The sequence below is a fragment of the Tinamus guttatus genome, unplaced genomic scaffold, assembly GCF_059628265.1.
Source record: "Tinamus guttatus ecotype Peru unplaced genomic scaffold, ASM5962826v1 Tinamus_guttatus_pri_ptg000164l, whole genome shotgun sequence".
Lineage (NCBI taxonomy): Eukaryota > Metazoa > Chordata > Aves > Tinamiformes > Tinamidae > Tinamus > Tinamus guttatus.
The window spans coordinates 16,365-43,605 of NW_028288698.1; the positions used below are offsets into that span (position 1 = coordinate 16,365).

At 39.6% G+C, this 27,241-nt stretch overlaps 1 protein-coding gene across 1 annotated transcript; it reads left to right on the plus strand.

Annotated features, from left to right (window-relative positions):
* Positions 1-347: 347 nt before the first annotated feature.
* Positions 348-27,167, plus strand: PLAGL1 (PLAG1 like zinc finger 1). The gene is made up of 7 exons (XM_010222487.2): positions 348-392; positions 16,209-16,364; positions 17,311-17,423; positions 19,944-20,093; positions 23,352-23,474; positions 25,019-25,515; positions 25,892-27,167. Exons 1-7 carry the CDS (start codon positions 374-376, stop codon positions 27,165-27,167), a joined length of 2,334 nt encoding a protein of 777 aa, XP_010220789.2. The 5' UTR covers positions 348-373.
* Positions 27,168-27,241: the final 74 nt, after the last annotated feature.

Here is a 27,241-nt window from a genome sequence, read left to right on the forward strand (position 1 = left end):
TGAGGCTGTTTCCTCCTTGATTATCATTCTTCTTCACCATCCATTTTTCCTATCATCTCATCTTCATTGTCTTCTTCCATCCTCCTACTCCCTAAGTTTTCCCAGGCAATTTGGAAGTAGCTTACTAACCATTATAAGGGTCAGTATCTTAAATAGAAAATAGATGGATTTACTCTTTCCTCTGAAAGATTAAAAAAAAAAAAGACTTATTCCTTGTTAAATTTCTCTAGATGTGTTCTCTCTATTTAAAGAACTTAAAGAACAAAAAAGATGTATGCATGATACCTAACTTGAGGTTTAAATGTGACTAGTCAAAAACTGATCGTTCTCTTTCATTTATTTTATGTAGGTTTCCTTTGCCTGATCTGTAAACATGTCCACAGACCTGCTATGTAAGTACATTTCCACCCTCTCATAGTGATTTTTTGGACCATATGTTTTTATCAAATTCCCAGATGTGCTCATGATTGGTGTCTTTTATCTTAAATATAAAGTCTGCTTTTACACTTGCTTTTCTCCGAAAACATCTGTGGAACAATATTACCATTATAATCAATGGGATTATTCTTGGAGTAAGTCATGACTTAATATGAGTAAAATTGTAAAAATCTGGCCCATGAATAGTGTAAGAACAGATTGATTCATTGAGACTTTAAAAATCACAATTTTGTCTAGAGTGTTTTATCTACCTTTGGCACAAATAACATCCAAGATTATTACTGAGTGATTTTTTTTGTATTTTTTTTAATCTCTGTATGAATTTAACTTCTGTGTTACCAGAACGTCATTATCCAAGCCACATCCACATCTCACTTCTCATCATTTTTGTCCATCTTTTTTTCTTTGTTTTTTTTTTCAAGAGCAAAGAATATACAAACAGCGTATATTTTAATTTGCTGTCACAGCTATTGCAAAAACCTACCTCCATAGCATCCTTGGTACTTACAATTTCTTGCACCAGCTTATGGTCACTGAAACACTGAGTGCATTTTCTGTTCTTCTAGATCTAGTTTAAATGCTTTCTTTTGGAATCTGTCCAGTCCCTCAGTTTCCTTTTATTTTTTTTATCGTTGCATGCAGCCTTACCATTGATGTTCAGTCACCTACTGTGAAGAATAAGAGGGGAATTTTGGAAATCCATATTATTGTCCCTAATATGTCCTGAGAGAAACAAAGAAAAAAAAATCAATAGCTGTAATCAGATAATAAAAAGGTTATTGACTGACTAGGAAAAAAAGGCTATTTGTGGAGGCTGTATACCTACTTCAATGCCAAGTTATTGAGAAAGTACATTTTTCTATTTTTACCTACCTAGTGGCAATTTTGGGGGAATGTTCAAGTGTTTTGAAGCTACAGAGAGAACTCTTTAAAAAAGATGCATAAAGAATGCAATATGCCTGACAGTGTCATCAAGGAGAACCACTGTCAGAGTGAAATGCTAAGGAAAGGAGAGAGGGCAAGATGACTGCACAGTTTTACTGGTCAAAATCAGTTAGTTACTACTCCTCAACTTTGCTCAGACTTTTAAGCTAGGTCATTTATGCTCTACCACTGTTTCGTTTTCCTGTCTTCAGCTCAGCATCCATGTCTTTCACACTTTTCCTAATAATTCACAGGTTAGCAAACTTGATGTTTGAAGAAAGTTTGAAGGAACTGGCTTTGTTCATTCTGAAGAAGAGAAGGTTCATGTGGGGATATAATCACGGTTCTTCCGATCTCTAAGTGGTAGTTACCGGGACTGTGGAAGTCTTCCTTCACCAGATGCGTGGAGACAGGATAGAATAGCAGACTATGGCCACAAGTTGCTTCAGAGTAAATCTGTTCAGATACAAGAAAAAGTTATGTGATGTCAGCTAAACATAGAAATAGGCCCAGAGAAGTTGTAGAATCTCCCTCCCTGATTTTATTCAAGACTTGGCTTGACACGGCACTGAATAAGGCCTTGCTTTCACAGAAGGTTGGAACAGATGGTCTCCAGAAGTCCTTTCCAACATATTTTTTTTTCCTGTGACTCTGTGATTCCGCATATTTCCTCATGTTCTCAGTGTCTTTGATGCAACAGTCAGTTTTCCCTAACACTTCGGTGCAGCCCATCTCTGGTCTTCTGAGTGCTGTACTGCTTGTGCTGTGGCAAGTAGTGTGATGCTTGGTCCTACCAGCGGGATAAGATATTCCTCTTCCGCAAGCGAATAATGCAAAGCAGCACCAGTGCTCAAGGGATTTTTCAGGTTCTTACTGATGGAAATACATGTGCATGTGGGTTTATGACAAACAGGTAATGCCTTTGAAAGGTTCAGTGAAGTGGAGGAAGGGGAGGATTGTTTAGATATATGGACTTGGTCATCTCAATGACAGTAAAAGTTTTTGGCCCATGTTATATTTGGTGGTAGAGGTGTGACCTAAACACTCAGTCCCTAGCCTTAACCACAGCACCCTCTTGAATTAATGCTTGCTTCAATACAAGGTCAAATTCTAGGATTAGAAATATTGATCCAGCTCAAACTAACAAGAACTAGATTTATAATTAAAAAAAAATCTAACCAAAATGAAACAAGAACCTTAGATTTGTAGGGAAAAATGCTGTAGTCCATCATGAATTACAACAAGAGAATTTCATGGCAACACAATACAGGGGCTGCCCTGACTGCACCTCAGACTTCAGTAACTATGTCTTCAAGCCTGCGGAAATGAAGCAAAAATGCCGAAGTCCCAGTGAAGTTTCAGTGTGATGAATTGGAGACAGCCGATATTTCTCTGTTTTTGATGGAGAAACTAAGGGGAAAAAAAAGGGGGGGGGGGGGGGTGGAGAAGTTTATAAAATGTCTGGCACTTCTTGAGGCTCCACGGAGGAGGGAAGCGATGGACTTCCCTCAGAGCTTGTTTTTCTTTTTATCCTCGGATGAACTAGCGTGCAGTATATTATGCTGCCTGAATGCCGGGGTTTGTCATGGTTCGCGCCGGGGGCTGTCCCTGGGGTGTAGGAAGCAGATGAGCGTGAATGGAGCGCGAGGTGGTCCGGGGGCTCGAGCCCCGTCCTGGGGCAACCTGTCGCTGTGCATCCCGGCCAGGCGGTCCGAAAGCGGAGCAGGAGAGGAGGTGGGTCTTTGATCTCTTTGTTGGAGCTGCTCCCTGGGAATTCTCTGAAATCAATGCCCTGTTTTCCTGGAGAAATGAATGGCTGTGCCTAACTAGCTTTGTGAAGCCCCGGGGAATTCACTGCTTCTGTTTATTGACAGCTGAAAAGGAGCACATGGTGCTGAATGGGTCCTCTTGTGAAAACAAAACAGAGCAGAGTTAGACTTAGCTGAACACTGGGGTATTTGGAAAGCTGTGCCGAGTGAAGATGGCACGTTTCCTGCCACCTTGGGCTGGAATAGCATGACTTTTTTACTAAAAACACAAATTTAACCAAGGTAAGAATTGTTTTGATTTCCTAAAGATGATACGGTTGTGAAATGTTTGCATTTGTGCTCGTGAGCACAGAAACAATATTTGCATTGTATCTCATCGTGGGAAACACCTAAGTAACTCTGGCGATGCTTTTAGCCTTGGTACGTTTGTTTATTTTTTTTAACTGGCGGTGATTGATAGTAATAGGAAATAATTTGGTATTTGGGTCTTGCAGCCCGGCCCTTAACAACAGCCACTTCTGCAGGCTCTTACATGCAGTGCTTTATGTCTTTGAGAATCAACTGAGTTGCATCAGATGTTCTCTTGACCAGCACATATCACTGCACTAATACTCACATATGGCAGCTGGCTAACAAGCAGCCCTGTCTGGCAGAAAATCGAGGAATCCAGAATCTCCTGAAATGTAAGTTTGTATTTCCAAACCTTTACTTTTAAGTGAAGACTCAAAAGCGAGAGATGGATTTGCCATTATGCTTGATGTTTTAAGAGATAGGGCTCTTTTTGTTAAGACAACAAAGAACAGCAAAATGAGGATGATAGTGACGAAGCAGTATTTACTTCGTGGAAGTCCAGAGCAGTTTATGAGACTAAAGGAATTTGGTGTGTAATTCATATGTAAATGCCCTGCTTAAAACAGGAGAACAAATCCTCAGAGTTCCTCTATGAGTTTCTGTGGTGACTGAAGAAAAAGGTTTCTGAGCTTCTGAAAGCTTCTACTTTCAGGTGTGGCAAGCTTAGCTCTGAAGGAAAACAGTTATATAAAGTCACTTCTCTGTGTATCTGTTTAAGCGTAAGGGAAAGCTCTGAATGCAATACCAGTTGCCATGCTGCCTTTTCCTTTTGAGGCAGGAGGAGTTTTTGTTTTTGTGTCGTGAACCTGAGTATTCAAATTCAAAGTATTTCTGTGTGTGTAGTTGCTCTAAAACTCTTGAATAATTCCATAATTCCAGTGGTACTGCTTGGGAAGTTGTACGTTTTATTGGAGTAATTTGTGTTCCTCAGTCTGGCATTTTCACTTTGAGTGACTTTGAGCTACTAATCTTATTAATTTTGTCTAGGTTTGCTCTTCTCTGCGACAGATAACTTATCTGTTTTTCTTGGAAGCATATGCCCTTTGAGATCCTGAAAATGAAAATATGCTGTCTAGTTGTAAAGTATCAACAATTGTGATTAGGAGTTCTACCTTTAAATTTCCAAGGTTTTCAGAGGGAAAAAGAAGTGCATTTTTGAATTTGACAGAGATAAAGGCCCTGATTTCAAGCAGGGTTGCATCTGTGTTTGTGAGCTGTACTATTATTGTTATACAAATATCTCACTAGTGTTGGCTGATTTAGCTGTGTTTATATTTACTTTCTCTGCACTGGAAGCAGCTACAGTTTGACCTGGAGATATATATATATATATATATATTTAGATCATTTTAATGCTATAATCTCCTACATATGCTGGGAAAATGCTGAGCAACTTAGTGTTCCTGGGTGGTTGTAATGGTGTAAATTGAAAATAATTATAGCCATGGAAAACTCAGATGATTCTGAGCTTTTTTAGTTAACATAGTGGAAAAGAAAATAGATGGCTTGCGACAGAAAATAGGATTTATTTTCTGTTAATTGGGTGATCAGGCAAGAAAGTATGTTATGTTTAATTTAGTGGATTGAAAAGCTTTTAGTCATAGGAATGTAGGGAAGTATATGAGGATGTTTTGACAAAATGTTTTTTCTGACATCAAGGATATTGGTTAAAAAAAAAGTCACTATGGTCTTTTAGTGGTGTTGGAGGTAATAGTAGTACAAAATAATTGGTGTCTGACTGACAGCCTAAGAATCACCAGATAAGTTGTGGGTTATGTAAGCATACATATAGCTGTAAGAATGCAAATTAAATGATTAGGGTTATACAAATAGATGTCTGACAAATGGTCTGTTTCCCCCAAGACAATGCCTTTAACATCTGCTCATGATCTTGTTGTTTGAGCTAGGAAAGGATAAAAGCTGAAAAAAATTGCTTGCAATTTTACTTTGTGAGGATGTTTCTCAGTAGAAGTATATTTTAGTAATAAAGATTTATGGTTTCTATTTAACATTTTCATAACTTTCTGAAATAGTTTTAAAGAAATTTTGCAAAGTAATCAGAAACAACTGTAGAGAAAGTCTTCGGATTTTATTTAACTTCAAAGTAAGATGACTACCAAATAAGGCTATGGAGATATATTATAATTGGAGTTTTAGAAAGAATCTGCAGTCTTCTCTAAAACCACAAGTTTTTGCAGCTCAAATGTAGTTCTTCCAGTAATTCTCTGTTCATGCAAAATGTAATTCTTTGGTTTTCAGCGTAGACTCAAGGCTGTCCTTATACCAGTGGAGAATAGGTATTGTAAAGGAAATGTCCTGTACTGCTGCTGAATATATTGCTATTTTAATTTAAAAAGCTCAGGTGGACATAGTTTCTTCAGTGCTATATCAGTCAGGTTATTAGAAGAGTATGTTTCAGTTCCCACTTAAAGTCTTTGCGGGGCAGGGGGGAAACGTGTATGTTAGATCCTGGGAAGAGGAAGATGAGAAAATGGAAACACAGCAGTATGGCTAGTATGGCACTTCTATGTGTGAATGTTTTTTTCTTTTCATTCACATCCATTTTTATGTCTGTTCAGATGTAATGCTTCCCAAGGTTTGTATTTTTTCAAGAAAGGACATCATGCCTTAAAGGAGGACAGTAATTAACAGGACCATAAAAGCTAAGAATGAGCCTCTTCCCAAAGAAACTTTACATTTTGTTTTCAAATTGTATTAACTTTAACTTAGGGCATTTTTCTCTCAAATATTTAGTACAAATTGCATGCATTCTCTGCTAGTGTTTCATAGAAATATTTTAGATGAAGTTTAGAGTGCCCCCACGTTTTCATGGGGAAAATCTGAGTCTATAGTAGGGCTACACAAAGCAACATCTTAATAGGTAGATGTGGGTCCACCTTCTTGCTTGTGTATTTCATGCTGTAGCAGCTGCAAAGAAGTTGTATTTTCTGCCTCTAAGATGGTGAAGGGTTTAACTTAAAATATGCTCACAATCTCACTTCTTGCTCAGAAGGCAGCTTGGAGTCTTCAGAAGCAGTTACAATTAAATGGAACTGGCTAAAGGTGTTGGGAATAGAAGCACAGTGTAAGAAACACGAGACCAAATTTTGCTGATGTCCACGTGTACACATAGCTCTTTGGATGTGTGAGTAGCCACATTATGAAAACAGAAGTTCATGTGCAGATACTTAGTTATAGTCCTGCTTAGTTGTAGGACTGACCCCTTAGAGGGATCATTCCTAAAATAATAATGATGGCATTTAATGGGAACTAAGCCTGAATAAAAACTAGAAAATCAAGTATCCTTCATGTTCTAGAAATCAGACAAGTAGACATTTAATGCCATAACTGAAATTGTTGGCTATGCCCACCGTTGTTCAAGAGACGCGTTATAATGACTGCTCTGCTAAGCTGTTAATGATTCTCCATTTAGAAAAATAATACTTTTAAAGAGAACCTTTATAATATATTTCAGTGTTCTAAATATATCCTTTAAGATTCATTATCTCAAAACACCATTAACTTTTCTTTTTTCCTCTTTTGAGTGAATTGGAACACTACTGGGAGATCTGAATTGTTAACTGGGAAAGCAGAAGTTGTCCAGCTGCAGGATAAGTACAGCTTCCCTTCACTTCATATCACCCTCGATATGAAAGTTCCTGCAAAGTGATGTTGAAATTCTCAACACAAATGTGAAAGCAGGAATCAATTTGGATTCAGTTTCAGTTGGTTTCCTAAGAAGAGAAGGCTTTATGGCCGAGTGGTTTGTCTGTCTCCTTCAGATGAGGTCAGACCTTGGTGGTCAAATCTACTGATATCAGAGAAAAGATTTCATGACAGTATGTGTCCGAGTAATGAACAGAGAGACCCAGTCTGAGGTTCCCTTCTAAAGGATTGTTGCAAATGCTGGAAATATTTCGACTAATTAACACTAAGCATTAGCTATTAGAGGCTCTGCATGTCATTTACCAGGATTGAGCCCACAGTGTTGACCAGCCATAAATAAAATTGTCTGCTTTATTAACACTCTTGTTACGGTATATGTGGATGTGTGTATGTGTATGTTTATGTGTATATAACATATCAGGAAGACATATGCTCATACTTCTTGGCCAGAACAAAAAGAAAATTCTGGTGTCTCTGTTAAATTAAAACAGTAGCATAACTATTATCCACTAAAAGATCTGACAACCTGCCTGCCAAAAATCTCCCCCAAAGAAATGTGCTTTGCATATTTGCTGCTGCAGGGTGTTAAAACTTCTGCTGCCAGAGGTGTAGATTAAGGGAACCAGAATTTGGCCCAGGAGCCACATGTTGCTTACAGGCAGTTTGAATATCATGGCTGTCTGCTTTTCTGTGGCCAGGAGGATTTAGCTTTGCTGTCAGCAGTAGTAAAGCAGTACAATTTGGATGGTGTTAGTGAAGAACTAAGGTAAGAAGGTGTTCCTGGACTGAGAGACACAGTCTTATACCAGTAAGAGTTGCTGCAGACTGAAAGAGAGGAGAGAGAGATAAAGTGCTATAGGTTTGGCTCTTGGGAGGCATTTGCTGTGTGTTTGCTAGGACCAGGCTATGCTAACTGAGACTGTTTTTCTCTCAAAAATAATGGCAGTTGTTTCTGAATTTGCTGTTAGCCTCGTTCCCTGTTTCTGGAACTAATTTTATACGACTTCATGCCAAGCCAGTGAAGGGATGGGGAGAGAAGAAAAAAGAAAGGGGAGGAGAAAGGAACTGAAAAATCAAACTGCATTTTTCAATTTGATTGTTTGAAATGTAAAATGTATTCAGCTTTCAGCAATGAGAGAAGTCTCTTTGTTCATGCTGATTAGAAACTATTCCTTGTAAACTACAGGAAGTGACTTCATTTGAATTGTACCCATTATGTGTGTATGGATTCTGATAGCAACCAAAAACCATGTGGTGTACCAGAAATGTCACACATGCATTTTAGTCTCAAGAATAACCAGAAAAAGATTATTTATTTATTTTTTTAAATCCAACTTTCAATCAACCTATACCTTGATCTCAAATCATTTGCAGAGGAAGGAACCTACCAAGAACCTTGATAAACTAGTTGTTCTGACTGTCGAGTGAAGTTAAACACACCTATATACCTTCCCTGCTTTTTTTTTTTTAAGATTAAGAAAAGGTCTATAAAGCTACCACCCTTTTAGGAGTTCAAAATGCAAGGGTAAATTTTAAGGTTTTTTTTTTTTTAATCCTAGCTGTGACATCTGCAAGAGCACAAGTATGTCTCTTGCTGCAAAGACTTCATGATCTTCTACTAAAGCTGCTGTATTCAGTATCGTCTCTGAGTTTCTCAGCCTGAATGTGCTCCTTGAATCTTCTCTAAACTATTTTGCTTGTTAGATTTTCTAAGCAGAAGGACCACAGTAAAAAGCCTCGAAGAGGTTGATGGGAGGATCACTTTTTTATGGGAAGCTGGTTAAATGCTTTCTGACTGTGCCTGTCATAGGTACTTTTTAGTCACCGGTCAAAAAGCCTTTATTGTTCCCAGATGTGCTTGCCTGTCATCATGATTACTCCTTATTAAGAACTAGTAATGAATCATAGTCACTGTTATCATATATATGTTTGTATAACAAATAGCTTTGGAGTTCTGAAAAGTTTACATCCTTCAGCTCATGCCTGTCAGGAAAATGCATGTTTGCTTTGTGTTCGAAGTTTTCTTTATAGCCAGCTAACTGCTAAGCCTCTCTGGGTCCGTTCTGAAGTTGTCCTTTCATAAAAAGGACGTGTTTTAGACAAGTAGGAGTGGATGCCTTGATTAATTATCACTGCTGGAGACTGCAGGAAGCCCAAGGGGGTATGTTCCCTAAGAACCATCTTTCTCCCTGGGAAAGAGGGGGGGCAGAGGAGAGGATAGAGGATCTGTAAGCAAAAGTGTTGCTCCAGATCAGTATCTATTTCAAGAAGGTTCTGAAAGACTGAACTCATCTGAAGTCCTGGGTGAGAGTTTTCAGGAATTAGCTTGACTCGCCAGTGTGACTAAATGTAAGGGATAGCAATAAGGCACTCTACTGTTTCATTTCTCTGTCTCCAAATATAGTAACTCTTTTTTTTTTTTTTTTTTTTTTTTTTTTAAGTTTTACGTTTTAGTAGAATGAGGTCATGCTTCTATAAATGTGCTTGATGTTAAGCACGATTGCGGGGATGTTTGCCAACCACCTCACACGCTTCTCCCCTGGGGGTGGTGGGTGTCCCGAAAACAGCACTGGCTCTCGCGTGCCACTCACGCCAACATGAGATCCAGGCTTCTTCTCCTCCCTCAGCTCCCCCAGGACCCGGGGGCTCTTGTGCAGTACTCTACAAGCTCTGGGCTGGCAGTTGGCAGTGCAGGATGTTAAGGAGGAGTCAGCCTGCCCACAGCCCTCATTTCCCACGGTTTCTCTGCTAGGGACAAGCTGTGGGGCTTTGCGGTCCTCTTGTGTCAAAGACGTTTGAACTAACCCTGTTAAATCTGCTGAAGGCGCTTGGAGCTTTCCAGTGCGTAGGAGTAAATCTCCTCTGAGGTGTTGTTTTGGGTGTAGGATTATAGAAAATGCACTGATATCTATCAAATAATGCTGTGTGTGATGACTGTGCAGGTTTGCAGTCTTTGCTCAGGTGACTGGCAGTGACTGCAAACTCGGTGCTTAGTGTGGTTGTTTCCTTATTTTTTTTTCTCACGCCTACCTAAGCAGCTCTAGTTCTTTACTATTGTAAAATTTTGTTATCTGAGAGAGAGAAGGCACCAAAAGGAGAAACTGAAGACATGTTCACTTATTTGCATTTTGGACTAGGGATATCTTATTGTAGTCAAAAATTGAAAATCAGATGGTAGAAAATGTATCATAGCATTGTAAATAAGTGAATGGAATTTGAATAAAATTCTTAGCCACTGAATTTTGCTAATTGACTGGAATTTGAGCTTTCAATAATATAAAGTGTATGAATTATTAATCAGTGCAGAGCTTCAGCTCCTTTGTAAATGCACTTTACACAGCCACATCAAACTCGACGTGTAAGGCTTCTTTCATAAACGTTTTTTACAGAGGAAATGTGTGGCAGCGGCCCACAATAATGGGAAACTACTTGGGATTAACTGTTTGCTAATTGAGTACTTTGAATTTTTGCCAAATAAATTATATTCTGAAACAAGCTTTTCAAGCTTTTCCAGCAGTGAGGGCTTCAGAACAAACTGCAGAGCAGGAAAATCTCTTGCACTCTTACGTAAGAAGAATCGAGACTTGCGTTCTCCAAGTGCAATCAGTGTACATTACACAGAAAGATTTCTACAAAATTTATGTGGAGGAGCACTACATATACAAGCTAAGCAAGGACAGTAGAGCCGTGCAGTATACCTTTGGGGTAAATTACTATTGTTCGCTATGCAAATCTTATGATTGCAATTAGACTTGGATTTGGGCTACTGTGTGCACTGATCTTTGTTCCCTTGCTCACCAGAGCTAATTCTAATACTGCAAAACAGAGCAGCAGCTTTTAAATGCTGCCCAGCTGAACAGCCACTTCTCTCGGGACGTGGACGTTTTCAGAGGAGCACTTTGCCTCTGGACGCAAAGCGTGTGCCAATGGTGCCGCCAGCGGTCTATGCGCCCCTGAAAGATTCAAGTGTTGTAAAGTCCCTTGAAGTCAAGCTTGGAGAAAGCACGATAGGACCATCTAATGGAGGTCCTGTTTTTGGCAAACTGGTTTTAAAAAGTGAGCTTCTGAAGCTGATTGGTGGAAGAAGCGGTGGTATGTTCACGCTCTCGTGACAGTGATTGCTGCTGCTGTATGGCTATGTATAGCTCCCATTATCTCCTGGGCTGGACTCTGTGTGAACGCAGCGCGTGGCGCACTGCCCACGCTAATGAGCTCTCCCCTGAGGCCGGGCTTGTGCCTGTGGGGCCGGCTCTGGCCTTGCATGGTGCCGCTGCTCTGGGAGCCAGAGTTCTCTTGCTGCACTCGAGACCCGTGCCGCTGGCCTCAGGAGTTGCTGAAGACGTCGCGGTGATCGCAGAGGTGGCCCCACAGTGGCCCGTGGGGTGCCTGCAGAGGCCACCCCTCATCTAGGCTTGGCCCAACGGGAGCAGTGCTGGTGAGTGATCCTCCCTGCCGGCCATCTGGCCTGGGGCTGCGTTTTGGCCAGGCTTGCATGACCAAACCTTGCAGGTATGCGGGTGCATGTGTATGTGTATATTATATATGTACATTTTGTGCATATTTAGATAGAAATGTGCACACATACACACATAGGTATAATATAGCATTATTCCTATGTATGCATATATAGGAATAATAGGAATAATACAGCGCTACAGCTCTAAGGATGTGGTAAGTGCCATATGTTCCTTCTTGAACCACTTGTAATCCTCACTGAGTCTATTTTGTTTCTTTTTGTTGCCTACTCATAAAAATGGCAACAAAGCAGAAGAGCAGGGGCAGTTCTTTTTTTTTTCTCGCATGCTTGGGCATTGTCCTGTAAACGTGATGTGGCATGCGTTAATATAAATATAATTTAAATGAGTGGGGAAAACGCAATGTATTAAAGTTCCTAACAGAAATCAGGAGAAAGTTTTCAAGGCAAAGTGATTTCTCTATCAGACTATTTAATTCATAATTCTAGTACTGCAATTCACAGTGCTAGTACTGCAAAGTGCAGGTTATTTCTATAACCATGTTCCCTATACAGAATAACTTGGGGTGTGTTCCAGGACTGTTGTTGAAATCATTATTTTTTACTGAAGCAGCCAGGTTAAAAGGAAGAATAAAAACCAAGTGAGTTGTGTAAAGTGGTGCCTTACTGGGTCTATAATAACGTATACATTCCTTCTGCAACAGCATCTGTGCTATAGAATTCAAATACAAAGGGTCACGAGATGTTGTGTAGTCATCTCCAAGGAGGAAAGTGAACTTGACAGCTTTTGTGTTCTTAGTTTCCTGGAAAAGAAAAAAAAAAAAAAGACAAAGACCCCCATTCCCCAGGGTAATTCCTAAAACAGTTCAGTTAGGATTTTTTTATAGTGAACCATACTGTGTTTCTGGTATACCAGGCAATTTTTAGTGTGCAATAAATTCAGAGTGAGGCTACTTGCATGCTGGTATGCGGTCAGAAATACTCCATAGTAAATGTAATTCCAGGATGCCTGTTAAATGGCTAAATTATCTAGAAGCCTTAATCTTCCATGTAATAAAATATAGAAAATCTTATTAGCTAGTTCTGGTTATTTCAATGTGCAGTCACCAGAGAAGAATCATAAGCCTTACTAGCACGGTGCTTTGAAAACACATAAATCAAGATGTACTGAGCTACCAGAATACCAAGTGGTGTAAGTGTAAAAGCTACTTAACTTTGAGCACTGTCCTAATTCAGAACTAACTCCAGTTCTGGAGGTAATTTCATTCAGTGTTAGCTGGCGAATTTGTTGAATGGTTTATGTGTGCTGTCTGCATAGCACCTCGTCCCTGAGGTCTGTAAGTTTTGTGGCTTGTATACTACCCATGCGGATTTAAAGGAATTCCTGGTTTTGGAGCAGTGCCTTCCCAGTGCCTGCTGTGGGAATTTTTTGACATATTTCTTACGTCTTGATCACAGGGGACAGGTTCTTACTTTGGGGACTGTTGCCATGTTTGTCTTCCTTCAACTTTGGCTGTGGATTTAATGTCTCTCCAGACTAAAAATAATAGCCAAATGAAACCATAGTAAAAGTTGAAGTAAAGCTAGACGAATGCTGTGATAAAAATATAGAGGCTCATTTTGTTCATATATAAGAGGTATGAATTGAAGAAAATGAAATTACCTGTTGCTTTATTTAGTCCTCTAGGTTGACACCCTTAGATTTGAGGATCTCAGGTCTCATTTAGATACCAAGATACCATCCTATCAAAAGTTTTCTTTGTGTTAGCACAGTTTTGAGTTGCATGTTCTCACCTGATCCTGAAGAGTTGGTTTCTGTTGGTTCAAATCACACCATCCTCCTGTGCAGAAACTGGTGCCAAACATACCATGTAAAAGTCCATGTAAATACGTGTTCACATGATTGCAAGTCACTGAATTGCCCAGTGGGGATGGTACCACCTGTCAGCTGAGTCAGATCAACAGGTTATTGCAAATAGCAATGAAAATGTGATAGTTGAACACGACTTGCAGTTGCCACAGCAGTGACAAGGGACACAAGGTCACGAGCTTTTTAGTCGAGCCATGCTCGCTTGAAGTTTATAATGAAATATATCATTTTGCTGGAACAGCAACAGGGAGCGTGTTTAGGGGTCAATTGACAGGGGGTTAGGGCTGGATTTGGAGGCAGATCAAGAGAGACCAAGTTGGCCTGTTTTACCCTGTTTCCAGCAGACCTGCGCTGCCCTCCCATGTGTTGTAGGCAGCCTGCTGCAACCGAGGGGCCTCCTTGGCAGGCACTGCCCCAGGACAGCTAAAAGGTTTGCCCAGTAGCACGCACTTGTGATGAATCACTAAGGCATGGCGTGAATTGATAAGGTCATGTACTTTACGATTAGATACATCCTCCCTATAACAGCCATTCTTTGTCTCTGTTTTGCTTTTGGCAACGTTTTCAGTAGTTTGCATGCAGCAACTCTCCAAACAGGAGCTGTTCAACTGAAACAAAGTCACCATTATTCTAGGTAAGCTCAGGAAACCAGTGGAGGACCCCTAATAATTTTGTTGTCCTCAGAAGACATAGACTGTTGGTAATTTGTCTAAAAGCCTATTAAGTTAAATCTCTTTTTTTTCTAAAAGCCTAACTATAAAGGACTTTCAGGCTTATTTAAAAAAAAAGTGGGGGAGAGGGGTTTACAAGAAAAAAATTAGTTCTGCAGCTGTTTTTATTTGTTGGTGGTGTGTTTTTCTTTTTTTCTTTCTTTTTTTTTTTTAATTTTAGGCAAAATAAGCAGGTAGCTCTGGAGTTGCATGCTCTCTATCAGTAGCACTAACAGTAAAGAATCATAGAGTTCAACTATTGCTAGTGCAGGAGCAATGACCAAAGAAGACTGTTGCATGGTTTCAAAATTTGTGAAAAGCATAGACTACTGCGCTGTCTCTCATAAATTTTCTCATTTGCTAAAAGTACTTTGGCTCTTAAAATGAAGACTGGTGAGAGTGGATGATGTTATCTCTTAGAAGCTGGTTGTGATGAGTCCCTTCTGTTGTGTCCCTGTTCTAGCCACTGCATAGCTGTCTGTAGCCTGACCCACACATAAGCCTACATCCTGATTTATAGTTGATAAAGAGCCAGGGAACTCAGCAGGAATACTTCAAACTTGGCTGGATGTGTTGGGGGCTAGACTCATGAGATCTGCAATTTAATCAAGTGCCTAACCGTGTTTACAAGTTGGAACTACATCTTTTGGAGCTGCCCTGAGTACTGCATTTATAATACTGATACTACTGCCCTTTCTCAAAGACCTTCTCTGACGTCTCTGCAGGTGGAGCCTGCAGACCCCTTAGGTTTCCCTTGAGCTGTCTTTTGCTGCTGGTCCCTATCTGCTGGGAAGACTCTTGTCCCCTGCCCCAGTAGTTGCCACAGCTTCCCATGGCTCTCTTGAATCCTTTTAGGTTTTCTGACTTTTCTCTTCTCTTCCTTATTGTAAGTTACTGAATAGACTTGTTCAACAGCTTTTTCAGAAGTAAAACAAGACAAGGTAGTCATGGATGACTGCTGTCAGCTTTTCCTTTAGCTTGGTCATAAGGAAAAGTTGGCTCACCAGTTAGGATATCTACTGCCTATAAAAAGATTTTGTGCAAGACCTACTGTACATGTTTCTCACATCTCCCTATGTAACACCAGTGTCCATATGACTTTTGTTCAAGTGTTTTTGTGTCACTGCTAATTTTTGCCACTGCTCAATATGCACTTCCCTGGCAACCAGTTTAAGATAGATTTGATTAAAAATATAGTGTGCTGGGGGAAAGTCAGAATTTGCAGACATACTTTTCTCATTAATGACCTCTTTGGATGAGTCATGTATTCAGCCTGCAGATGTCATTACTGTGAAACAACGATCAGGAAACGCAGAGTCTGTTCCTTTTGGTTATTTCCATAGGCAGCATGGTCTATAAAGAGGCAGTTCTTGATTTGATTGTCAAATAATTCATGACTCTCAGACCTATAAAAATCATTTTCAAAGTATCCTGAGGGTCTAGTCCTCTCCTGAGAATGCTCCATGCACTCACAGTCCCAGTCTTTTTTTTTTTTTTTTTCTCCTTTTCTTCTTTTTTTCTTTTTTTTGCGCTCTGGATCTCTACAAGTTACTTCGCTTTTTCTACTAATAACTTTGCCCTTCTCATTTATATATAAGTATTTACACCTGGATTTTAGATGTGCAAACTGTGAGCTTCAATCTTGCTGTAGTTCTCGTCTCCAAGGATACTATTTGCAGTGCCTCCAGATAAGTACATGCATAAATCTTTGAAGTTCAAGACCTATTGATTCACACAGGAAAAAGCAAAAACTGGAAGCCTTATTGGAAGTCTTCATATTTCAGTTTTGGCTCGACAGATCAAAACATAGATAACCTTTTTACTACTTTATGTAGAGAAACTCTGTTAAAAAAAAAAAACATTGGTAATTCAAGATATGCCCTCAGCTGTCAAAAATTAAAAAAATACTGAATTGGAGAAGAGTAGTGTTTGTTTTTTTTCTTTTTTCCTTTTTTTTTTTTTTTTTTTTTTTTTTTGTAACTGGATTCTCTTTTCTGGGTTTGTAGGGTGCGAGGACTGCGGTAAAAGCCTTATAGGAGAATGCAAGCTCCATGGACCACTCATCAGGGCTAAAGATAGGGTTATTCCTAGCCGAGCCCGTCTTACCCTACCTCATTACCTCACTTTGCGAGTGTTGGAGCTACGAGCTGGAAATGAGCAGAGTAAGTATTTTAGCTCTTTCTCCAACATTTGAGAAAAAAAAAATGCAAAAGTACTAATCCTGGCTTGTTTTCATTAATAACTTAAGATATATTTGGTGTAAACAGTATGGAGTCTACCTTATTCTGAGATGAGCACTATTAAAGCTCACATTCAACTACTGTTTTTATGACTGATTTCCAGTAATGTCAGTGCATAAACTGATGGAAAGGCATTAGCCAGAGTTTGTGCAACGTTTGACTGGCAGAAAACAGTATTCAATAGAAGTGTGGAAGCAAAATGGCAACTAACCCCCGCATTCCATTCTTCCTCATTCCCGCTGTAAACCCAAGAGAACACAAGGGATTAATTTATCTTTTGTGACATCTTCAGGGACCATTGTAGAAAGACTACATTGCTCTCTGACATGAACTATGTTGCTATGATGGTAGGACTGTTTGAATTCCCAGATTTGAACACAGAAACTACATCCTTAACATGCAGATTTTCCACAGTTACTTGGGTAAAATTGAACTCTGCCTAGATCACATTGCATCATACCACTAATAGGAGAATAATTTATAATTAAAATGAATGAGAAGGCTTATTTTGTTTTTTATAGGTCTTCTCCACTCAAGTTGGGAGAGAACAACTTGTAATTATATCAACAAGCAGAGCACTATCACATCATCTTGTGCATTGAAAAGCACCAGTAATTTTTGAGTGTTATATGTCATCTCTCACTTTAATATCCTGTTATGGATTTAGGCATTTTTGCAGATTGTGCTCAGTCCCCTTTTGAAAAGTCTCTTTAAAGAATTACATCTTTTTGTACTCTTCTCCTTAGAATGATTTATATGATCTATTTGTAGAAAAGAAATGTTCACATGTTCAGTACTATTGTATGTATTTCTATTTTCATAGGAAACAAATAGTTCATTATTAATCTTAGACTGGTCTTTTTTGCAGTCCTTGGAGTATTTGCAAAAAGAGTAATACAGAAGAGAACACAGTTTGGTCCTTATGTTGGTCAACTGTCTACAAAACTGACCCGCTATGATGAGAGCAGGCTAGTCCTACAGGTAAGTAACTAACCAACTCAGAAACTCCTCTGAGCTTCATAGGACTTTGTTGTTGTTGTTGGATTTCTATGTTTGTTGGAAACTATTTCAGAAAAACAGTGCTATATTCTTCATTTTATTTATTTACTAAGAGGCACAAGTGTCTTTCTTCTTTTGTCCAAGTTCCCCATGCAAAAATCCTATGACTGAATACGAAGTGCATATAGGTCTTTCACATTTCATTATTAACTGGGCATTTACCTTCTAATCTGGTTAATCAATTGTACTTCTGATCCATGCTTGTATAATGAAATTAAATCATATTAGATTGCACAGCATACCCAAAAGTGCCAGAACACATATGCTGTGTTTTTAGAAGTTTGCCTATTTACTTTCTAGACAAATGTTCTATTACTTCTACAGTAAATCACTGTGTAGTAGTCTAACAACTCGATAAAATTTTCACAGAACATGACTCCAGAAAGTATCTAAGGATGGTACTATCTTAACAATTAAACAGAAGGATTTGGACTTAACACCCTTTTTAGTCTTAATCACTAAGGCACCTACTTAATAGGGAAGTACAGAGATGAAGAAACACTTCTCAGTGATGTGAATATATTTATAAACTTTGACATACAGTGTACAAACGCAGTTTATTCAGACAGACAGTTATTTAGGTCTGGTAATACTCTTTACTGCATATTGAGATACTGAACACCTATCTGAACCAGGACACTGTTAATCATACTTCTTCCAGTACAAATAAGGCCTCTTTCAGGACCAGCCTAGCTTAGTTATATCTGCATGTGCATCCTTTTCCGCCAGTTTCTTGGGAGTGATAGTTTCTTGTAATCTGCTAAATCCTGGTCTGTGCACTCTGCTGCATAAATCCAGGTCTCTGCTTGTGTTCATCCCTTCAGCTGGGCTCAGGGAGTCCATCCCTCCTGGGCTTGTCCATGATCAAAAGGAAACATAACTGAAGGGATGCCCAGTTGTGCCTGAATTCTGTCTTACTGAGTCCATGGTCCAGCCATAGACTCCTGCAGGACTCCCTGGTGAGTCCCAGTCCTTGCAGAACCCCCACTGAACATCAAGTTTCTTACCTCTCAGGAGAGAACAACCCTTGGCTGCTGTCCTGTGACATACTTGGTCTTCACTCATGTTTTCTGCAGGAGCTGGGCTATGGGAAACATTGTCTTTTGTGCAGGAAGGTGGGCAGACAGACAACACCTCTAGTTCTGCTTGAGAACAAAAGTAGCAGATCCCATAGTCACTCAGCCTTTGCTCATGGAGGTCATATGAGGGGTCTGCCAACGAGGTAACACTATCCTTCTGTGGGATTTTCAAGAGATGTTGGCACCAAAGAGAATTTATCTTACCTATGATTAACTTTCTTCAGTCTTTATGAGGCACTTTAATTCTTAAAAATACAGAGAACACATATCTCTATCAAATTTATAAGCACAAGTGGACTAAATATCCAATTTCTTCCTCTTCGCCAAGCCAGTTTAAACTGCACTCTATCCTCTATCAATCAGCCTCATTTGCTCAGAAGCATATTTAGATAAGCACAGCTCTACCTGATGAAATGGCTTTCTTCACAATAAGAGGCAAAACACCTACATTTCTGACAAGAGAGCAGCAGGTGCCTTGACTTCTCCTATCAGAACTATAAGTACATGACCAAACTTATCCAACCGGCATGAATTTTTCTTGACAAAGTTAGGTAAAGTAGTTCCCCAAAGCAGTGAAAATGAATCTTGCTTTGAGATTTGAGATTCATTCAAATATTAATTTGAGAATTAATAGTTAATTCTCAAGAGATTTTTAAGTGGTTAGCAGAACTGATACATGCAGTACTGACATTTGTTGTGCAGCTTCAGCAGTCTATCTTCCAGGATATTTTGAAGAGAAGCAACCTTCTTGCACCAGATCTGGAGTACTTTGCCTCAATGAGGCATTTTTTTGAAAAGGAATCTAACAAGAATGAAACTAAGCAGCAAAAAGGGATCCCTGAAGCACAATTATTCATTTGTATTTACTTTGTATCGTTACAAGGAAAAGGAGATGACTGTTAAAATGCCATTATATTGTACGATACCTCTTTAGACTTATTACACAGTTGTATAATTGTTCCATGCAAAACATAGCGTTAATATAGCACTAATGTTTGAGATTATCAAGAACTCAGGAAGTACATTAGGCATAAAGCTTATCTTTCTACCTGCCTGCACTTAGTCCTTATAATATTATCTTTATATAACATAAAATGATGAAATATAAAGTGGAAATACATACAAAGGCCTACAGTTATTTTAGTAGCTGAGTGCCTTGGAAAGTGTTCACTCTTCACTTTCTTTTGCTCTCGGCATTTTTTAAGAGTGATCTATTTCAAAACAACCACAATTTCAAAGGACAGAGTTGTGCTTTTTACTGGGGAGAAGGTAGCCATGATTCCAAGTTAAAGAAAATAAAGGTGTCTCAGTACAAGACTTGGTTTTATCATGTTCTGTTTCCCATCCTCCCACTATATTTCAGGTATTAAAAGATGGAGGAAAGTACTTTCTGGACACTCCTGATGAGGACTGTGGAAACTGGATGATGTTTGTCCGTTTAGCCCGGAACCAAGAAGAACAGACTCTTGTGGCTTATCAGCACTCTGGAGAAGTCTACTTCACGACTGTTAAGGTAGCTAAACCCACCTGGCTTCACCTAGCATTTAAATGGTAATTCATAGACAAAGACTGTGAAAGACTAGCGCTTTTACAGATGAAAGACTGATTATATTCCAGCAATTGCTTTTTTATTACCTACCAGCTTTTATATCACTTAATCCATAGAAAGGAAGCAGTGCACGGGATTTTCCAGTTGAAGTCAGTGTGTGGTTACTCTCTGGATAGTAAAGAATTGGAGCAGAGAAAAAAAAAAGCACAAAATATCATTCATTAATAACTGTGTTTATGCATGAATGTTACCAAAAAATCTTACTTTTCTTCAAATAGGTTTGTGGTGAGATTGCCTAGCACTGTTATATTCACCAGTGCTTCATGTTGGAAAGAACAAACACATTATTTTCCTTTATGACGTTTTTGAACACCAGGTGTTCAGAAACAGGATATTAAGTAGAATCTTTAAGTGCTGCTTTCCATTCTAATTAAATATGGAGACTATAATTTAATGCTTCTTTATCTTCATGAGCTGCCTAAAGAATAAATTTTTGAGAGAAACTAGCCAAAGAAGTTACTGCAGGATTAAAATCTAGCGTTTCAATTTGATTTCCAAGTTTGGCACACATTTATGTGTGATGATAGTATTATTTACTTTCATTCCTCCACTTTCATTTTTCCACTTGAAACACGGGAAAAGTATTTACCATACAGTGATGATGTGAGAGTAAAGTAATGGTGATTGATAGCACCTTATCTCTTTTAAGTCAGTCAGTCCTTTGTAACAGTAATAAATAGCATTTAAAGCATTTGAATGCTTTAAAATAGAAAGTCAATGTAATACAGTAGATACTAATCTGAGACAGTGCTTAGACTATCCTCAAAATTCTGATCTGTGAATCATTTGAGGTTTAATATATGATTTTAAATGTATGTTAGACATGTAGTACTATATTTGGGAACTGTGAACAAATGCTTTTCTAAGAGGTTTTATTTCTGAACAGGTAACATATTGATAGTTTAAATACTATTGCACTAGCTCTCTGTTGGCACAAAACAAGCAATGACCTGGTAACTTCAACAGAGCACTGCTCATTTGCAGTAGCTGGGAGCTGCATTTTATATATACTAAATTGAGCTATTTTAGGCTTAATAGTGTGCTTTTGAAGCTTAACTGTACTATGCATCATATGCATATGGGTCAACTTTGATTTTCCCACATTCAAGTCCCCAAACACTTTCATTCACTTTTTTTTTTTTTTTTTTTTTTTTTTTTTTTTGTGGAATCCTACAGATTTTGTCCCTGTTCGTGAAAATTACAGCCTTTTGCTATGCTTAGGCACACCCTGCTGGTCACGCTGTGAGGCAGTTTGGGGCTGGTTATGAAGGTGCTTTCTCAAGGTATTTTGAATAAACTATGTTAAGTTGGGAGTAGAAATATTAGCTCCTCTTCCTACTGTTTTTATAAAGAGTTGGAGTATAATTTGTAGCACAGTTACAAAAGCATCCATGTACATATACAGGTAAACAGCCTGCTAACGTTGTTGTTAGAGTAAGGTCTGACCTCATGACTGCAGTCCCCATAAATAAGTGTTTTAAAATGTATAGAATCATGAGGGAATAAAAATCATCCAGACCTGTTTGTCTCATAGCAGGGGAAATCTCACGAGGGTTCTGTCATAGCTCTCATTTATTGTTTTGGCTGAGACACAGGAAACAACAGCAACTCATAGACTACTTGTATAATGGAGCTTATTTAAGAGCCAGGATTAGAGCTTTTGCTTTGCTTATTTCAGACATTTCACACACTTGCCCCTCAAAATTCACATGTGGTCTTAACTTCCCTTCCTGGTGAGGAGGTGGCTGCTGGTCCAGGAAGATGGGCAGAAAGTTGTGTTGATGTCATGCTCTGCAGCTGCTTATGGTAACCAGTCCTGGGTGTCATCAGCCACGAAGCTTGGACAGCCCCCGGTATTTGCCTCTAGAGATCCTCCCCCCCTTGGCAAGATCTTTCTTTCATCTAAATAGTCTATATGCAGAAGCACCATGTGTGAACAGCCTTCTGTTTCTGCTTAGGTCTCTTTATTAAGTGGAAGATTCAGCACATACCACTTTTATTTAGTCCAGATGCTATCAAAATGTGCAGCTGGCCTATAGGGGCTGTAGCTAGCAAGCAGGTTTGTGCTCAAGAGCTCAGAAGTTCATTTTTGGATGTTACACGCTTATCTGCCACATGTCAGCATTTCCAAAGTTGTTTTTCACCTACCGGGCTTATGCAACACTGATGTTATCAACTAAGTGCATTTTTAAGATGGCACATTTTGTGGAGTAAGACACAACTGATGTCTGTCAAAGCTAATTTATTCTTTACAGGGGCACAATTTGAGTTTACTTTAAACAAACCTAATATACAATGCAGATCGTCTGTGCACCTATTGCAATACCTGTTGTTGTTTTGATTACAGAGGAACAAAATGCTGGAGTTAGGAGGTAGGAAGTCAGGGCCTGACCCCAAAGCTGCTTTTCTCCTTTATCGAAATACCTAAGGGAGCTTTAGTCAGGGAGTATAATCACGCCTCTTTTTCTGTTTGTGTGTTGTTGACTGAAGTATTTGTCAGAGGAGGTCATAGTCCATTCCAAGAGAAGATGTGGGCAGACGTGACTGGATGGGAGACTGCAGATCAAGGGCTCTGTTATGTGGGAAGGCTTCTGTGAAAGGGACAGACAATATAGCAGTACAATACATGTGCATAGTGAGTGTGAGACATTAGTGACAGCACAGAGAAATAGGCAAGTTGACTTGGAGTCCTCTCACTGATCAGCTCTACACCACTGCTCAGTGAGTGTGACATCTGGGAGGCATCCAAGCTATTGGGCACACACCATGCATTTTTCTATTGCTTTTACCCTATAGTTAAATATTATGTCTAATGGGCCTCTAGGTGACAAAGCATCAACCTGTTCTGTTGTTTGGAAAGACTGCTGGATTTCTGGGAATTACAGAAAAATGCATCTCACTAAGTAGTGGTCACTCCTCTTTTTGGCTTCCTGTCCCCAAATCTCTTCCTGTGCATATGCATTTCTGCTTTTCAAAACTGCAAAAAAAAAGTCTAATGATACAGTAATGCTCAGAAAATGCTTGAGTCTTGAAACTAAGACCAGTGATTTAAACAAATTCAAAGAACACAAAGATAAGCTGCACATCTCAGTTTTGAATATACTATCATTTCTATAGGCTAAGTGGCACAAGTAAACATGAGCTACTTCTTTCTCTTCACAGCCAATTGAACCCCACACAGAATTAAAAGTATGGTATGCTGCCGATTATGCCAAATTTATGGAAGCTTCTGCAGTCTTTATTAAAGAAGAATCTGACATCTGCCCTTTGCCTGCAGTAACAACAGTAAGTATCCCTAACCTGCACTCAAGCTGTCACCAGAAGTAGCAAATTACTATTTGTTTACATACTTTATGTAACTAACTTCAGTAATACTAGGATAAAAGAGCAGTAGGCTAACAAAAAGCCAAGAGGGATTTTAATCAAGCAACTATCTAGAGGAAAGCCATATTTGCTCTGTGTTTATAGTCTAAAAGAGATGACAACAGTGGAATCAATCAGTGGGGTTAAAATTAATAAATTATCATTGATTTAGCATTAATAAAGTAAAATAGCATTAATTTTTGGATAACTGACTAATCTCACCTCAGAGTTCTCTCACCAGTTCATGGTTGCCACTCTTTATGCTCTGTCCAGTTGCATATAAGCTTCAGTTTTTCCCTAGCTTAATTTTTCCATTATAATCTCAGTACCTTCCCTCTTTGTATGATAATAGGAATCCTCAGAGTGATTAAAAAAAAAAGGGGGGGGAATTGTTGAAAAAGGGAATATTGAGAGACAAAAACCTAAGCTAGAAGAAAAAACTGAACAGGAAATGCAGTTTAATCATGAATGCAGAGGTGTTTCAGGAAAGGAAGTATCCCACTTCTGCACTTCATAGAGGATTTCAGAGCGTAATTCAGTAAGAAGGGACGAGAGGCCATTCTGTAAGTCACAGAAAAGAGAGGAGAGGGCTCCAGCTGCAAAGAAAGACAGTGGACATAGCCTCCAGATGGTCCCTAGGACATACTAACCTTACAGTAAGGACAGTTAGTAAGGGCAGGGATGCTTAGGTAAAATATGGAGATAGCTAAGGAAACATGTGATCATGTACAGTCTGGAAGTACATTTCCTTGGTAACTCTTTTTAATTTTTATTCATTTTAATTTTTCAAATTTCAGTATTTCAGGAGAATTCAGCAGATCTGCAGAGTGCTTAATTACCAAGAGATAATACCAAATAATGCATTACTTAGTGAAAACCTGGTGAAAAATTGTTTTTGTGCTTTTAAGCCAAAGTAGACTAGAAAGTCCCAAACCTCAACTTCTTACTGCGCTTAAGAAGGTCAGATGCCACACATCAGAGTAGGTGAGGAAGTCCATCCTGAAAGCATTAACCATTGCCATCAAATAAAGGGGCAAGCAGTGCAGTGTCAATCCACAGCACAGGGAAATCTTGTACTGCTAACCTATGTTTCTATGTAGAAAAACACCCAATTAGGTCTCAGCTCTGGGCTATTTGTACAGCTGCAGATAGTGCGTAATTCTGAAATAAGAACAAGTGTAGAGATTTTGAAATTCAGTATGCAGAGATAAACAAAGGTGAAGGACTCAGGATCAATAAGTACTAAAGAAAAACACAGAAAGCCATTATATTCTTTCTAGCTTATAGACTGCTAGAGTTAACCGATGTCCAGATGAATGGCTATGTGGTAGCATTGAAGTAAATATCGTAAATGAAAACAACAGAGGTCTTGGGAAAGCCCAGGAGAAGATGCAAGGTCAGTGAGAAGAGTATGACCTTTGCTTCGAATGGCTAATAAGACAGACCTGTTTCTGTTCTCATTGCAGAAAGAGCCCGTAGACCCTTGGATATGCTCCAGCTGTAGAAACGCTTTTGCAACTTTTGCTCTGCTGGAATCTCACCAGTGCATCAATAAAGACCGAGTCCTTACCACCAGGTTCAGACCATCAAATAAATTGGGACCTGTAAAAGCAAAAAGCAAACTCAAAGGGAAACTGAGAGGAGCAGCATTAGGCAAAAGCATTGCACAGTGCTATGGGACCATTTCCTGTTCCTCTGCTGCAAAGCTTAGCTGTGCCAGCTCAGGAAGCACTTGTGATGCTCTTGTGAGGTTTATACCTAAATGGAGAAATGGCCGGTCTTCACTGTTGAAGGGAAGAGAAGTGAAGCAGCCAGACAATTACCCTTGCCGACTCTGTGGGAAGATATTTGATTCCATTGAAAAGCTCACAGTCCACACTTACGCGCACAAGGGGGAACGCCCCTACAAGTGTTCACAGCACGGATGCACAAAAGCCTTCATTTCCAAATATAAACTGCTCAGGTACAGCTCTGAAGGCACGGCTTTTCTGGTGGGTGTCTGGGGAAAAATAAGGATATCCTAGTGATAATTCATCTCTGAGTCCAATTTTCATTTTCCTATATTGGGAGAATTTGAGGAAACTAGTCTCTCTCAATTGCAGCTGCTACTCAGACTGCCTGTTGCAGTATTTTTAACCTACTCCATTCTAAATGCTAAAAACCTTCCCTCTCCACCAAAAAAAGTTAGGTTTTTAATAATACTGTGAAAATATATATTCTTCCTGCACTGTGTGTTCTTTCTGCAAGAGTGCCAGTGCCTCCAAGTCTTAAGGCTGCAGCTCAGTTCTGTGCTATAGGACTGTAAATACTTTTTTTTTTTTTTTTTTTTTTTGTCTTAGGCACTCAGCCACTCATTCTCCCCAGAAATCTCACCAATGCGGTTATTGTGAAAAGACCTTTCACAGGAAAGACCATCTGAAGAATCACCTTCAAACTCATGACCCTAACAAGATGGCCTTCAAGTGTGAAGAGTGTGGCAAGAAGTACAACACCAAACTAGGCTATAAGAGACACTTGGCTCTTCATGCAGCCACGAGTGGGGACCTCACCTGTAGGGTATGTGCCCAAGAGTTTGGAGGTACTGAAATTTTGTTGGAACATCTCAAAAGTCACGCAGGAAAGCCAACTGGCAATATCAAGGAAAAGAAACATAAGTGTGACCACTGTGAACGTCACTTCTATACCCGTAAAGACGTGCGGCGACACATGGTGGTTCACACGGGCTGCAAAGACTTCCTATGCCAGTTTTGCGCCCAGAGGTTTGGGCGGAAGGACCACTTGACTCGCCATACTAGGAAGACTCATCCACAAGAGCTGCTGAAGAGTAGGTTGCAGAACGGTGACTCACTGGGTCTCCTCGACCAGCTTCTTCCATTCAGACTGAAGGAAGATGCCAGCATACTGTCCTCTTTTCCTGACAGGGTGTCCATGCAGAATGGGGTTCTGAACAGCTCAGAGCCACAGGAATACAACTGCTCGCATCTTCACTCACAGCCAGCCCTGCAAACTGCTCTTCCTCTCGAACCTTCTCCTCATTTACAGAGGATGAGCTGTGCAGACAACCTTCCAGCTGTCCATCCCACACCATGTCCAACAACCATTCCTGCCAGCGTGAACCTTCATCAGCCTAATAAATATGACCTTACTTCTACCTCATTTGCAGCAGGATCCCTCAAGAATCTACCGATCAAAGTGGATGTTAAAGGTTACAACGTGCATCTTCTTGAGGACCTGCCATTATCAGAACCTCAGTCGCTTCACAAAATCAATCTGGAAGAAGCATCCTCAGGGCCTGCAGGTGATACTATTAAATACCCAGTGCACAAGGAGACAGAGACTGTAGCTGAAACTGCCAGCATGCCTTTCATGGATCTCACTCATATAATGAGTTTCTGGCAGCTCCCACCATGTGACAACCAGAGCACTACTGGGGACATCGCGATGGCATTTGGTCCAGAAGAACCAACACACAGGCTGAATGGCCTTGGCCAGCAGCAAGGTCCACAGCCAGGTGCCGGTGGTATGGCCATAAACCAGCTGCATCATGTTCCTCGCTCCTTTCCATCCACTACGAATCCTGTAACATTGCCTCATTTTCACCATGCCTTCAAATAACTGCCAGCTTTTCAGGGGGGAGGGGGATTTTGTTTGTTTGGGTTTTTTAGACTATGCTTCTTACTTAAATGTGT